General features: G+C 42.0%; 1 protein-coding gene across 1 annotated transcript in view; it reads right to left on the bottom strand.

The window, feature by feature from the left end:
• Positions 1-13505, bottom strand: part of DCBLD1 (discoidin, CUB and LCCL domain containing 1) — a 66946-nt gene that overhangs the window by 32346 nt on the left and 21095 nt on the right. Inside the window, exon 2 of the mRNA XM_060616504.3 lies at positions 12025-12237. Coding sequence (XP_060472487.3) covers positions 12025-12237 — 213 coding nt within the window. The remainder of the gene's footprint in view (positions 1-12024; positions 12238-13505) is intronic.

Here is a 13505-nt window from a genome sequence, read left to right as displayed (position 1 = left end):
ACATCCACATTATTTCCTGTCTGAAGGCCTGACAGATAGATTGCCTTTCATAGAATGAAAGTTAACAACTGCATTCCTAGAGTTAAAAGGGGAAAGAGATGAAAACAGAAAAAATGTGACTGGCTGTGAGAGGGAAAAATAATGGGAAAGCACTGAAGGGTCCTACCAGTTTGTGCCAAGCAATGTTTTCAGTTCTCAGCCAAACTCTGTGGAGGATTATACCTTTTCTTATGAAAAAGCCTGTCTCCACCCTCAGCTGGCCAGACAATATATGTCACTGTTAGTAGTCTCCATCCCGACTTTTAAAAAGGGTCTACGGGGGGCGCCTGGGTGGCGCAGTCGGTTAAGCGTCCGACTTCAGCCAGGTCACGATCTCGCGGTCCGTGAGTTCGAGCCCCGCGTCGGGCTCTGGGCTGATGGCCCAGAGCCTGGAGCCTGTTTCCGATTCTGTGTCTCCCTCTCTCTGCCCCTCCCCCGTTCATGCTCTGTCTGTCTCTCTCTGTCCCAAAAATAAATAAAAAACGTTGAAAAAAAAAAATTAAAAAAAAATAAAAAATAAAAAAAAAAAAAAATAAAAAAAGGGTCTACGGGGGATAAAAAAAAAAAAAAATAAAAAAAGGGTCTACGGGGGCCCCTGGGTGGCGCAGTCGGTTAGGCATCCGACTTCAGCCAGGTCACGATCTCGCGGTCCGTGGGTTCGAGCCCCGCGTCGGGCTCTGGGCTGATGGCTCGGAGCCTGGAGCCTGTTTCCGATTCTGTGTCTCCCTCTCTCTCTGCCCCTCCCCCGTTCATGCTCTGTCTCTCTCTGTCCCAAAAATAAATAAAAAACGTTGAAAAAAAAATTTAAAAAGGGTCTACGCCTATACTTAAACATTCACAAAGACAATTCCAATGGAAACCCAAATGAAAGCGTGGTGACTCTGTCCATGGTTACCGTCTCTGTCCTGGGCAGTGTTCCTGGACTGGTAAACCTGTCTCAGTTCACAGACTGAACTAGTCTTTCTTGAGGGGGTCTTAAGAACATGAGCAGACCTCCATATAGGACTCACAGTTCTGCATGGGCGTTTGCTTCACAAGCGGCGGTGCTGTGTGCTTTGCAGCCCTTGGACTTGGTAGCTCCCACTCTCCCTCACCTCTGACCTTGTCGGCGAAGCAGATTTCTTACTTCGCCATCCCCAGTTCCCACCAGACTGGGGCACAGCAGAAAAGCAGTTAGTTCATCAAGTAGGCAGACAAATCAGGAAAGATAAACACCTCTCCCTTTTGTGAAACTGAATTGGTAGCCCTGGATGGTGGGAAGGGCTATCAGTGACACCAAACGGAATAGCACCGTGGCATCTGGCACCAGACAGGAGACCAAGACCTGGCAGACAATGGGCTGATTCCTTGGACAAAAGGATAAAAGGCCAGGAACCGTAGGAGCTGCCTTCATTGAGCACAGTAGGCCAGTTCCTCTCAACACATCCCTTGTCTGGAGCTACTGTTCCATGAGCAGCTGAGAGGGAAACCCTTTATCTTTCCTCGTGTGAATAAAAGAAAACTGTCCTACAAGGAAGAATAAACTGCCCCGAGCCAAGCCCAGAATCCTCTTGCTTGTCTGGCAATCTGACAATCTGTTCTGTACTACAATTTATGCTACTGCTACATTCTCTGAGGACTGTCTGGGACTCTACATTACAAGGCAATAATAGTGTGGTTGATAACTGCTCCAAGCCATTTTGGGTGGGCATATGCATTTCACTTTGAAACTGATGAAACTAAGCTTTTGTTTCCTCTGTGAAAGGGTGTGTTTTAAAAATGGTGGGTATGCCATTAAAAAAAAAAAAAAAAAAAAAAGACTCCTGCCCACCCATAACCATACAAAAACCAGAGACCAAAGAGAAACCTAACTCCTGAGAGCTCTGTCATAAATCAAATTAAGCAACAACAAAACAATCTCCTGAAAACTTTCATTAACCTGATGAACACCCTCTGAAACACACATTTAATTTCTCATGACAGATAAGAACATGCCGATGAGTCGAAGTGACCCTTCCAAGGGAGTGTCACGGGAGGAGCCAGCCACATCATACGCTGCTGGCTGCCAGGAAGGTGGTAGCTGGAGCGCCGGCTTTGTGCTCGGAGGCGTGCTGATAAAGCAACCTCTAGAAATGCTGAAGCTGCAAACGCCTTCACACTTGCGACCGGTTTCCGTTTGCTTTTTCAGTGCAGTCAGATGGCACGGTTGTCCTCGCCTGCCAATTGCAGTAGGGTCATCGTACAAAATTACAGAATTTTCAGGGCCATTTTCTTTGAAAAGGAGAGAAATTAGCATAAAAAAGGATATTCCTGGACTATGCTATTAAAACCATAGTCACGTAAGAATGTAAGTGGATACGTATCCCTGGAGAGTTTTGGTCTCTGGTTCCCAGACAAAAATCAGTGACAGATGATAAATGAACCAGGCAGATTCCAAGACAAAGGTGCAGCTTTCCTTGGGGCTATGAGACGCAGGTCAAGAGATGCTGGAACACCAGGGCTCACAACCCACCTAGGCCATTCCCTCTCTCCCAACAAAAGATGGCAGTTACTGAAACTCATCACAGTGTCTCCAGGGAAGAAGGATCTGGGGAAAAGGAGGAGGAGGAGGCCCATAGCTTTTTCTCCCTGAGGCTTACAGTTATGTCAATGAGGTACCTTGTGTGGAAGGTACCTCAATATAACCTTTCTTAATAAGTTTCTTTTTGAATTCTATCATGGCATAAAAGACAAAACAAAATAAAAAAACACATAAACAAAAAGTAGTCTTTCCCAAGAATGTCCAAAACGCAGACCCAATCAGAACAAAATAGACTTGAAGCCCAAAACAACTTTGCACAAGCTAGAAATTTCTTCGAAGGCTTTTGTTTTATTTTCAAAAGTTGTAAGAGTTTTGCATGCTTCATAATATTGGCTGGGAGACATAAACCATTTATAAAATAGAAGTTACTAATCTTGTGCTTTCTCCCTATTTAGGATTTTTAAAAAATCAACAGACAGGGTATAATGCAGTATGCCAGATGTGTATCTTTCTAAAAATTATCATAGAAGTTGTGTTGCAGTTAGGAATTAAAACGCTTAGTATCATTTCCCACTTTTCCCGTTTCTCTTGTTCCTAGTGTAATATAAATATTACCAGTTGGCTTCCCATCACTGTACTTCTAGATCACGGACAACGGTTAAAAAAAATATTGGGAGTGGAGGTGGAAGTGCCAGAAATGTAAGAGAACAATTCTTGGGGTTCTGAGTTTTTCTATATCGCAAATCATTTAGCAGACCACAACTGATTTAATCAATTTACCGTGAGGCTCCTGTGGTAAGCTGGTTTCTTTCTACCTCTAACCACAATGCCTCCTTAAGCATGCTGACTAGGAAGCATTTTCGTTTAAACCTTAACTTTATACTGGTACTCTGTATGTGAGTGATTTCTCAGAACTCCGTCTTCTCCTCAGGATACCTCTATGGGGAGGCCTGGAGAAGTTTCCATCTCTTCCAGCAAATGACAAAACTACAGCTCAGGTTTTCTTCTACACAAACCACTGGATTGGATGGTTTTTGTCATGCAGAATTGGGACATTACAGGGTTTAAGAGTGGAGTCTCTGTAATCAGATGCCCAGACTTGAATCCCACCCAGATCTAGTAGAGTGATAAGCGAGTTACCTGAGGTCTTTGAGCTTCAGTTTTCTTAACTGTGGATGTTAATAATAGGCCCTGTCCTTAGGGCCATCATGACAGTGAAAGAGGATAGTGACTCTAAAGAACTAAGCCCAGGGTACAGCATATAACTGAATGTTCACGTGTAAGCACCTTCTACAGTACTTTATGGTCTTTTCTATATAATAAGCAGAGTCCTAAAATTTTATGTAAATCGAGTCTTTTTGAAAATGCAGAGGGGATATTTGCAGAGCTTTTGTAAAAATCCAGATTTTTAAATATATGTTTGCCAAAACCAAGCTACATGCAGTCAGATTCATTAAATGTTCAATAAGCATCAGCAATCGCAAGACTATGCTAAGTATCAGGGCTACTGAAAAAAAAAAAAAAGAATATAATGCAATTTCTTGCTCAAGGAACCCTGCACCTTGTGTAAAGAAGCTAACATAATGATCTCAATCTGAGATTCGTGCTCTAGTAAAGGCTTAGAAAATCAACACAAGCCTCAGAGAGAGAGTAAGCGGGGCTATTGGACATCAGAGAAGGCTGTCGGGTAAATTGCATTGGATTTAGTTCGTATGCATGCGCATGTGTGTATGTGTGTGTTAGAAGGGGTGGGAAACACAGGGGAAGGAAAGGAGACCCATAGAAGGAACACCGTCAACAAATGTACAATGGCATAAAGTTGTACAATGTGATGTGTACAATGTGATGTGGAAAAGACACAGACATGGGGAGACCCAGAAATGAGCTGGAAATGAAGGTGGGGAAGAGAGTGAGTGAGCCTTGAATGCCACCCTGACAAGTTTCTGTAACCAGGGGGATACAATTAATAACTTTCAAAATACGGAAAGAAAGAAATTATAATTCTATTCAACAAGATAGCTTGGCTAGCCTGGAGGGAAGAGAGGCTGGTGAAAGGAGAGAGGGAAACATGGGGAGGCTCTTTCCACAAGAAACAAAGATGTAGCCTGGCAGTGAGAATAAAAAAGCCAAACAGAAACACAACCAACTGTGGGCTTGCAGAATATGTGTTCTTGGTTCATCTCACAAGGCTGGATGGAGAAAATCTGTAGAGGGAGCTGTTTCTGGCTTGGGGAACCCTTGTCACGTGCTTGGAATGCTTTGGGCAAAATGATTTGACCAGGAATGCACCAGGAGGGTAGGGTGCGGCAGCTCAGCCTCTACTGGGTGGAAGGGGAGTATTCAGGGTGCTGAGAGTGGACCGGTGGGAGCGATGAGGATGATGGCTCACACCTGCTGAGTGCTTCCTGTGTGCCAGGCCTCATTTGTTTAAGTTATACATATGTGCCTCGATTACCCATATACAGCTAGATAGTACTGTTTTGCCCATTTTAAACATGGGGGATAGAGACAGAGAAAGACTACATAACTTGCTCAAGGTTAAGCAATTAAAAAATAAGCAGTATGGCAGGAATGTGAAGGCAGGCAGTCTAATTCCAGAGTCCACACTCTTCAGCACAAGTGAGAAATCTAGGCAGAAATGACAGCCTTAATCTCAATCAATGCTGAAGGCCAGCCTGGTTTTATTGATCCACAGTGACCCGGGTGGGGAAGCCTATGAGACTCCATCAGAGCAAGGTCATTTGAGATCCTGAGGAGCCACTATCTGGTTTCCACCCAGATTCTTCCAGCAAGTCCATTGTCCAAGAACAACCCTAAACTTCACACATCCAGGGAAGGCCAAATTTCAAGGGAAACTGGGACCCAGTCAATCTTCCTGAAACATCAGGAAAACAGAAATGACAATTCCTCTGGGGTCCCTGAGGGCAGTGGCAGCAGAAACAAAACTCTTGAGTGAATTCAAATCTCCAGGTCCTTTCTGGTCAGCAAGACCGGAAATGGAACTTAGCCATCGGATGAGTCATGAAGAGTTTTAAAGTTGAGAATAATGACCTTTAGTATGCATTCACAGCCCTCCCTCTTTAGTGTCATAAATAAAAGTTAGATATTTCATACTTTAAATGTAGGTATTTTGGTATAACACAGTATCTGAAGCAGCATCTACGTTTTCCCAAAGTTCAAGATATTTTAATGTTTTATATAATTAACCTCTATTATTTTTTTACATTGTGAATATAAAAGGCCAGAGATGGAGAATCAGTACCAAAGCAGCACTCTGAACTGTACTATGAAACAATTCTAAATTTTAAGATATATTATTTAAATAGACTCTCTGTTTTAATCTTCAAATCCAGGCTTAAAAGTGAACCTGTTCAACCCTAGAGTAGTGTTGGCTACCTCAGTGAAGGTTCTGTGGTCTTATGTGCCCAAATATAAGATAAGTTTCCTCTGAAAAGGTGCCACCTTAGATTTGTGTTTTTCAAAGGCTCCTAGTACACTGACCTCTTTGAACAACAAGGAATCGAATTGTTTTGGGAAGACACTAGAAATACTTAAATGAATGTAGTTTTGAATGCCAAAAAGAGCCCACCTGACAAAGAGCTGTGAAAAGAAACAAAGAAAACAATGCAGTCTTAGTTTGCATTCCTGGGGAGGGGGGGAACATATGACCTCACAATTTCTAATGCTGGAAGTTTTTGCAAACAGGCCTTTCAAAGATCATTTTATTTCAGTTTTTAAAAAATGTTTATTTATTTTTGAGAAAGCAAGTGAAGGAAGGGCAGAGAGAGAGGAAGACAGATTCTGAAGCAGACCCCACGCGATGTGGGGCTCGAATTCTCCAACTGGGAGATCCTGACCTGAGCTGAAGTTGGGCACTCATACCGAATGAGCCACCCAGGCGCCCCTCAAAGATCACTTTAAAAAGGTATAATGTTATATTTGCCAAAAATGCATAATCTGACTTCAATCATGAAGGAACAACAAACCAACCCAAATCAACATTCTACAGAATAAGTAGCTGGAACTCTTCAAAACTGGACAAGGACAAAGTAAGACTGAGGAACTTTCCCAGATTAAAGCAGATGGAGGAGTCATGATAACTGAATGCTTTGTGACCCTAGCTGAATCCTGGAACAGAAAAGAGATGTTCATGAGACGATCGTGTTTCTTTGGAAGGTAGTCTCAGTTTCTTTGGTCTCTTGAACAGAAACCCAGAATTTCCACAGTTAGAGTGAAAACAACCTCTACTAAGCAAACTATACTTATTACTTTGGGGGGGGGGGGGGGGCGGGGGCGTGGTCAGGATATTAGCACACATGATCTTGAAAGTCAGTGTATATATATATTTTAGATCCAAATGCTTTGTAAGTTTAAAAGCAAAACTTGTATTTAAATATATCTTTAAAAAAATAAAAATAAAAAAAATAAAGATATCTTTAAAAACTTATTTTGCCCTTAAAATTTGTTTTCCCAAAAAAAGGTTGATATACCTTTACTTTGTCAATTTTGCTGCATCCTGGCTGTTTCAAGGGTATTTTGAAAGGAATAATCAGTGTCTTAACTCAGTGATAAATACATATGGAATTCTTCTAACTGATATTGAACCTGAAATATCAACTATAATTATAATATGTGATAAACAGAAGAAGAATAATCCCACCTTGTCTCTATTAGGCCTTTTAAAAGCAATGAGATCAAGTGCATGTTTTGCCTGATTACTGTGATAGTTGGTGTGGTTTACACTTGTTTACAATGCATTTTACTACCCTGAGTGTGGATTACAAAAGTGCCCAAAGTATATGAACCAAACATTTAAAACAAAATTGGCATATTAAAAATGAACTGCATCATGATTAAAAGTGCAGAACTTCAGCATACTCACAATTGTTAATGCAATCAGCTTTCCAAGTACTTCCATTCTTGGCAAAGCTTACTAACACTAATGCCAGAAAACATTATTCTTTTTCAAAACATTAACTCCACATTCAAAATTCTGATAGTGTTGAGCCTTAAAATCTCTTGGCATGGGTTTTAACAATTCATTGGTTAATGAAAAAAACTGAGTTGGATAAACGAAAACTACTCAGCTATTTCAGTCACGCATGTAATTGTTAGAGCTGTCATATATGGGGATTTCAAAGAGGTATTCCAGAACATACATTCTCCACTGCTGCCCTTGGGCAGGCACTTTGTGCCATCACCACCAGCCCAGACAAGTGTTATGGATCCTGGAGACCCTGCACTACTAGGGCTCTCCCTCCATGGTCATGCCAGGTCCTGTAGCTACACTGGCTGCAGAGTAACCTCCCACTCTCCCAGGGACCTGGGCAACAGCCCCACAGGAATGCCCACCCCCAGCTGGACACAGGATGACAAAGCACTTGTCCCTCCCTCCCTCCCTCCCTCCCTCCCTCCCTCCCTTCCTCCTCCTCCTCCTCCTCCTCCTCCTCCTCCTCCTCCTCCTCCTCCTCCTCCTCCTCCTCCTCTGCAGATGCCTGCACTCCTTAGGGAAGTTCAAACTGACCAGGGGACTATTTTAACTAAGTTAAAATATTGGTCTAGTTAGTATTTTTGGTCAAAGGAAATCTATTGTTTATTAACATATTAACATCTGATTGTTAAAGAAAAAATAGAAAGTGGAGAGAAGATATAACAATACCCATAGTTAAAACTTCTGAAGTCTCACTTTAAGATTCTCTAGAAGTTTGGGCACCTGGGTGGCTCAGTCGGTTAAGTGTCCAACTTCACCTCAGGTCATGATCTTGCGGTTCGTGAGTTCAAGGCCCGTGTCAGGCTCTGTGCTGACAGGTCGGAGCCTGGAGCCTGCTTCGGATTCTATGTCTCCCACTCTCTCAGCCCCTACCCTGCTCACACTCTGTCTCTCTCAGACATAATAATAAACGTAAGAAATAAACTTAAGAAAAAAAAGATTCTCCTGAAGTTATGTTGTCTTAGTTGATGTGAAGGTTTTTTTTTCCCAATTGATATAATATTAGTGTATATTCATATTTTACCTAATAGTATATCATAAGCATCTTCCCATATTAATAGTCTTTTAAACAAATATGTGTTTAATATGCCAACTAACTGTAACATGTCTTAGTGAACTGGTTCCTTATCATTGAACTTGTTGATTCACTTTTCAAAAAAATCTTTGATTCACTGAGTCGATCTACTACATTCACATCACTGGATTCAATATTATAAGCACATAGATAGGAGTCAGTGGCTCCTCTCAGAATGCTTTTCAAAACTACAAAAGATACAAACATGCACACAACACGTATAGCATATGCATGTCTACACTTTCTATATGTGGCCCTAAGCATTTAATTTAAAAAAAAATATTCTTACAGGACGGAAATATCCTAATTTTCTTTCCAGGTATTTCTTTTATTGCTGATTTCTGTAATCCTTGTCTACTGGGTTTGCCTTAGCACGACCGATCAGGAAATCTCTAAAGTAGCCACAGAAGAAAAATACTGAGCATCTTTAAATGTTTCATCTTAAGAACATCCCTAGCCAATTTGGGCGCCTGGGTGGCTCAGTCAGTTAAGCCTCCAACTTTGGCTCAGGTCACGATCTCGTGGTTCGTGAGTTGGAGCCCTGCATCGGGCTCTGTGCTGACAGCTTGGAGCCTGGAGCCTGCTTCGGATTCTGTCTCCCTCTCTCTCTGCTCCTCTCCCATTCACATTCTGTCTCTCTTTCTCAAAAATAAATAAAGATTAAAAAAAATCCCTAGCCAAAAACATTAACTACACCTGCATGTCACACAAAACTGCTGTATGATGTAATACTGGGCTGAGACTTTGTTGTGGTTTTCTCTGAGGGGTGGTCCTGGGACAGAGAAGCAGACATCTGGAAACGGAGGTCTTAGAGCCACAAAGACATCGATATAAATCCTCCTCTCATCCCTTATTGAGCTGTGTGATTTTTGGCATGTTAGTCAAAAACAGAAAACAAAAATCCAGCAAAAAACCCCAACTTATTGTGCTTCAGTTTCCCTACTTGTAGAAAGGAGGTAAGAAAATAACATTTACCTCCAAGGTGGATGTAAGTGTTCTAGAAAACCTATGTAAGGGTCAAGCATGTGCCTGGCACACAACAGACACTGAATATGCTTATTTCCACAATGAGCATATATTCTGTTTTTAAAAGATAAACCTAGGGGTGCCTGCGTGGCTCAGTCGGTTAAGCGGCCGACTTCGGCTCAGGTCATGATCTCGCGGTCTGTGAGTTCAAGCCCCGCATCGGGCTCCGTGCTGACTGCTCAGATCCTGGAGCCTGTTTCGGATTCTGTGTCTCCCTCTCTCTGACCCTCCCATGTTCATGCTCTGTCTCTCCCTGTCTCAAAAATAAATAAAACGTTAAAAAAAAATTAAAGAAAAAAAAGATAAACCTAACCATATATAATAAAACATAAAGAGAAAATTTTATTTACTTGGCTTTACTGCTACAGGTGAATTGTAAGGCATTACTCATTTCCTAGTGAAGGGTCTAGTCTTGAAAATTCAAGAGTCTAGCAATGTAGAGGTCGGTGCCCAGAAGCTGACCATGAGCACCTGGGAATCTACCTCCTAATATGTAGTTCATCCCATGCTTTTCCTCCTTTCTGTATATTCGCGAATACACATAGGAGATGATGAAGTAAAGTCACAGTGTGGGAAAGCCACTTCCACTGTCCAATCCTGCTCCGGAATGATTTGCTCCCCTTTCTAGTTCTTCTCACCTCGCCTCTGATTTGAGAGAGCCCCAAAACAACAGAGGACAGGACTACTCTGCTGCTCTATCAGCAGGTGGAATTAACTGCTCACCTTTCAAGAAAGTAGATGTTCCCCTGGAGACACCAGTGTGGAAAAGCCGATTCTGGCCCTGCAGTGCTTTGCCTCATATTTTACAGGAGAGCTCTGACACTCAACCCTCTCCTCTGAATGTGAATGAAATTTCCTGGCTAATGAGGGTTTCCCTGAAGAGTGCTTCCAAAAAATAATACACATTTGGTCACCAGTAAGTGTTCCCAGGGGCCTTAAGCAACCCTGGAATTCTCATTTTTCCCATTTGAATCAAACTGTGGAGTTAAAAAGTTGCAACCAATCACATGAAATCAACTATCTTTACTCTGTCAGAGCAATTCAGTCATCATTAAAATAGACATAATATTCCCAGGGATACAAAAATCTTGGATTTTTCTTCCCCCCATGGGGGTTAGATAAACACACATATCTGAATGGTCTCCAGGCTAGTCTGGGCCTCCACGCTGGGAGGAGGAGCCAGGAGAGAGGAAACACATCTGTGTGCAAAGGTAAATACAACATTGAAAGTTGTGTGTGTTTGAGACGTTGCCTATAGAGCTAGGAGGTAGACAAAACTTGCATCATTTTTGGAGTTGTATGCATAGGGAATTTCAGAAAACCTCTAACCTCAATAGACCCTGTACATAAGATTCTGTCTTTGTTTTTGAATTGTCTAAATCCACGCTGTTTCCTTGGGCTCAGGATCACAGGGTCACTGTTACAGTGACTGCAGACTCCAATGTACTAACCGCACACCACAAAGCACAAAAAAAGCTTAGTTTCAAAAGATTGTTTTGAAAACTGTCCTTTGCTTTTGCCATTCCGTTACCCTGAAAACTCTGACCTCAGACATGCACGGTCCATTCCCTCGAGTCACTTGGGTCTCTGGTCAAATGTTCTCTTACTGGAGAAATCTTCCTGACCGTCCCTTGTGAAGTAGTAGAAACCCACTCAAAAACAGGCCCTGTATCACCTTAGGATGCCTTATTTTTCTTACTCTTATTTTTCTTTAAAAAAAATTTTTTTTTAAGTTTATTTGAGGGAGAGATGGAGAATGAGCAGGGGAGGGGCAGAGAGAGAGAGGGAGAGCAAGCATCCCAAGTAGGCTCTGTGTTGTAAGTACCAAGCCCGATGCCAGGCTTGAACTCATGAACTATGAGATCATGACCCGAGCCAAAACCAAGAGTTGGATGCTCAATTGACTGAGCCACCCAGGCTCCCCTCTTATTCTTATTTTTCTTTCTCCCTACCTCTCATATTATAGATGCATTTGATTTTCCACCTCCCCTCCCCGGCAATGCAAGCTCCATGAAAGGAGGAACTTTGTTTTTTCACTGCTATATCCCACAGAGTTCGTGAATACCCCATTACTGTTCAATAAATATTTGCCACATGAATGAATGACTTGTAGATGTTTCAGCCAAATGCCATACATCTCCAATTCTCTTCCCAGCAAGATATAAATGCAAACAAAGCTCCTGGAATACATGTAAGGCTAACACTAAATCTCCTTAGATGTCTTTGTTGCAACTTACAAAGCAAGTGTATCCATATGAGCTACACTAAGAATTTACAAAAAGCAAGCTTCTCTTCTAATCTTCCCAGGCTATAATACTAATGAACACACAACTTGCCCTCCCTCCCAAGTTTCAAATCATTTCATGCTCACAGAAACCTAGATATCTTTCTTACCATACTGATCGGAATTGGTGGTGAAGAGAAGGTAGTCAGAGGCACAGGTCTGGGATTCAATATCCAAATCTCCTAACCTCAGAATCAGTCTCTTCCCCTTTGGTACTCTGATAGTCTTTTCACAAACAGTGTGATTGGGGTAAGTCCCTGGATAATTCTTAGACGTCATTGTGCCGCTGTCCTGATAGGTCACTATGTGCCCACAGCCATCACCTGGTAAAGAAAAAAAAGAATGAAAGAAGTGAAATTAATTCTTATCGAGCATTGAGAGAGTCTAGTACAATCTCCAAGTCATGTATTTATTCCTTCTTTGCAGAGAGAGAAAAGCTAAAAAAAAAAAAAAAAAAAAAAAGAAGAAGAAGAAGAAGAAGAAGAAATTATTTATTATTTCAGGGTATTTCATCTGGTTTCCCAGTTTAATCTTCTGAATATTGATCAAAATGTTTCCGATACTAGAATGGAAAGCCCTTGGCAAACACATCATTTAATCACACTACTTTTTCTAACCATCTATTTATCTACTCACTGAAACTTGCAGAGTAGGCCCTCGACACTCACACATTTGCCATTGGTGGCAACGCCACGCAATAATTTGTGATGGAGAAAATAATCTGACATGCTTTAGAGGGTCATCATACTGCTACACAAGAAAATGTGCGCCACATGCTGCTGGTAGAATCTGAGACCCAGGCTGAGAGGAGAGTGAGAACCTGTAGGAGGCTAGCAGCCATTTGACATTCGTATCTCAGTTAATGGCAGTCACAGTTGTGAAGGTTCCTGATAGACCCAGGATGTGTCATTAGAGATTGTCGAGGGTCTAGTGCATTGAGCGCTTGCCACGTAACCAGACCTGGTATTGACAGAGACACAAAAAAAGCAGCAAGGGCAGCTTCGCAGAACTAAGAGCAAAACGGGAGACGGTCACATGTTCAACTAATATAATACTAGGTGCTATGTGCCATATCGGGAACTTAAAGTGCTGAGGAAGGTAGGAGAGAATCGATTTCAGTGAATTATCACACTTCACTAAAATAAATTTTCTTAAGACTTTTCTGAGTAGGAAAAAACATCAATTGACCAACTCGTTGCTCCAGTAGATGAAAAAGACTAAATCATTCACTCAGATATCTAAGTGCAGATATCTAAGTGCGTGCACAATTGGGTGGGTTGCAAGTTAAATTAGCATACATTGCATTCAAATTGCAAAATTCCTGTGGTTAGTTTGGCTTCACATAAAAGCAAGAATTTCTGCCCTTAGCTGGAGAGAGAGAAAGCAGAAATTGACTGAAGAAGGAATTCTCGGAGTAGTAATAAAACGAGGCCTCTGCATCCCAAAGTCTCCCACAGAGAAGCCCCAACTTGAGCAGCCTTCTTCCTCCTCTAGCCTCTTCCTGAGCTAGAGAAGGATTGGCCTGGGGCCTTCGTTTATCCCACTCTCTTCTGACCCTGAGGCTCCCAGCCTAAATGATAATGGAGGCTTA

The sequence above is a fragment of the Panthera onca genome, chromosome B2 (genome assembly GCF_046562875.1).
Source record: "Panthera onca isolate mPanOnc1 chromosome B2, mPanOnc1 haplotype 2, whole genome shotgun sequence".
Taxonomy (NCBI): domain Eukaryota; kingdom Metazoa; phylum Chordata; class Mammalia; order Carnivora; family Felidae; genus Panthera; species Panthera onca.
The sequence above is the reverse complement of the archived record's forward strand: the minus strand, read 5'-3'. Positions and strand labels throughout refer to the sequence as shown.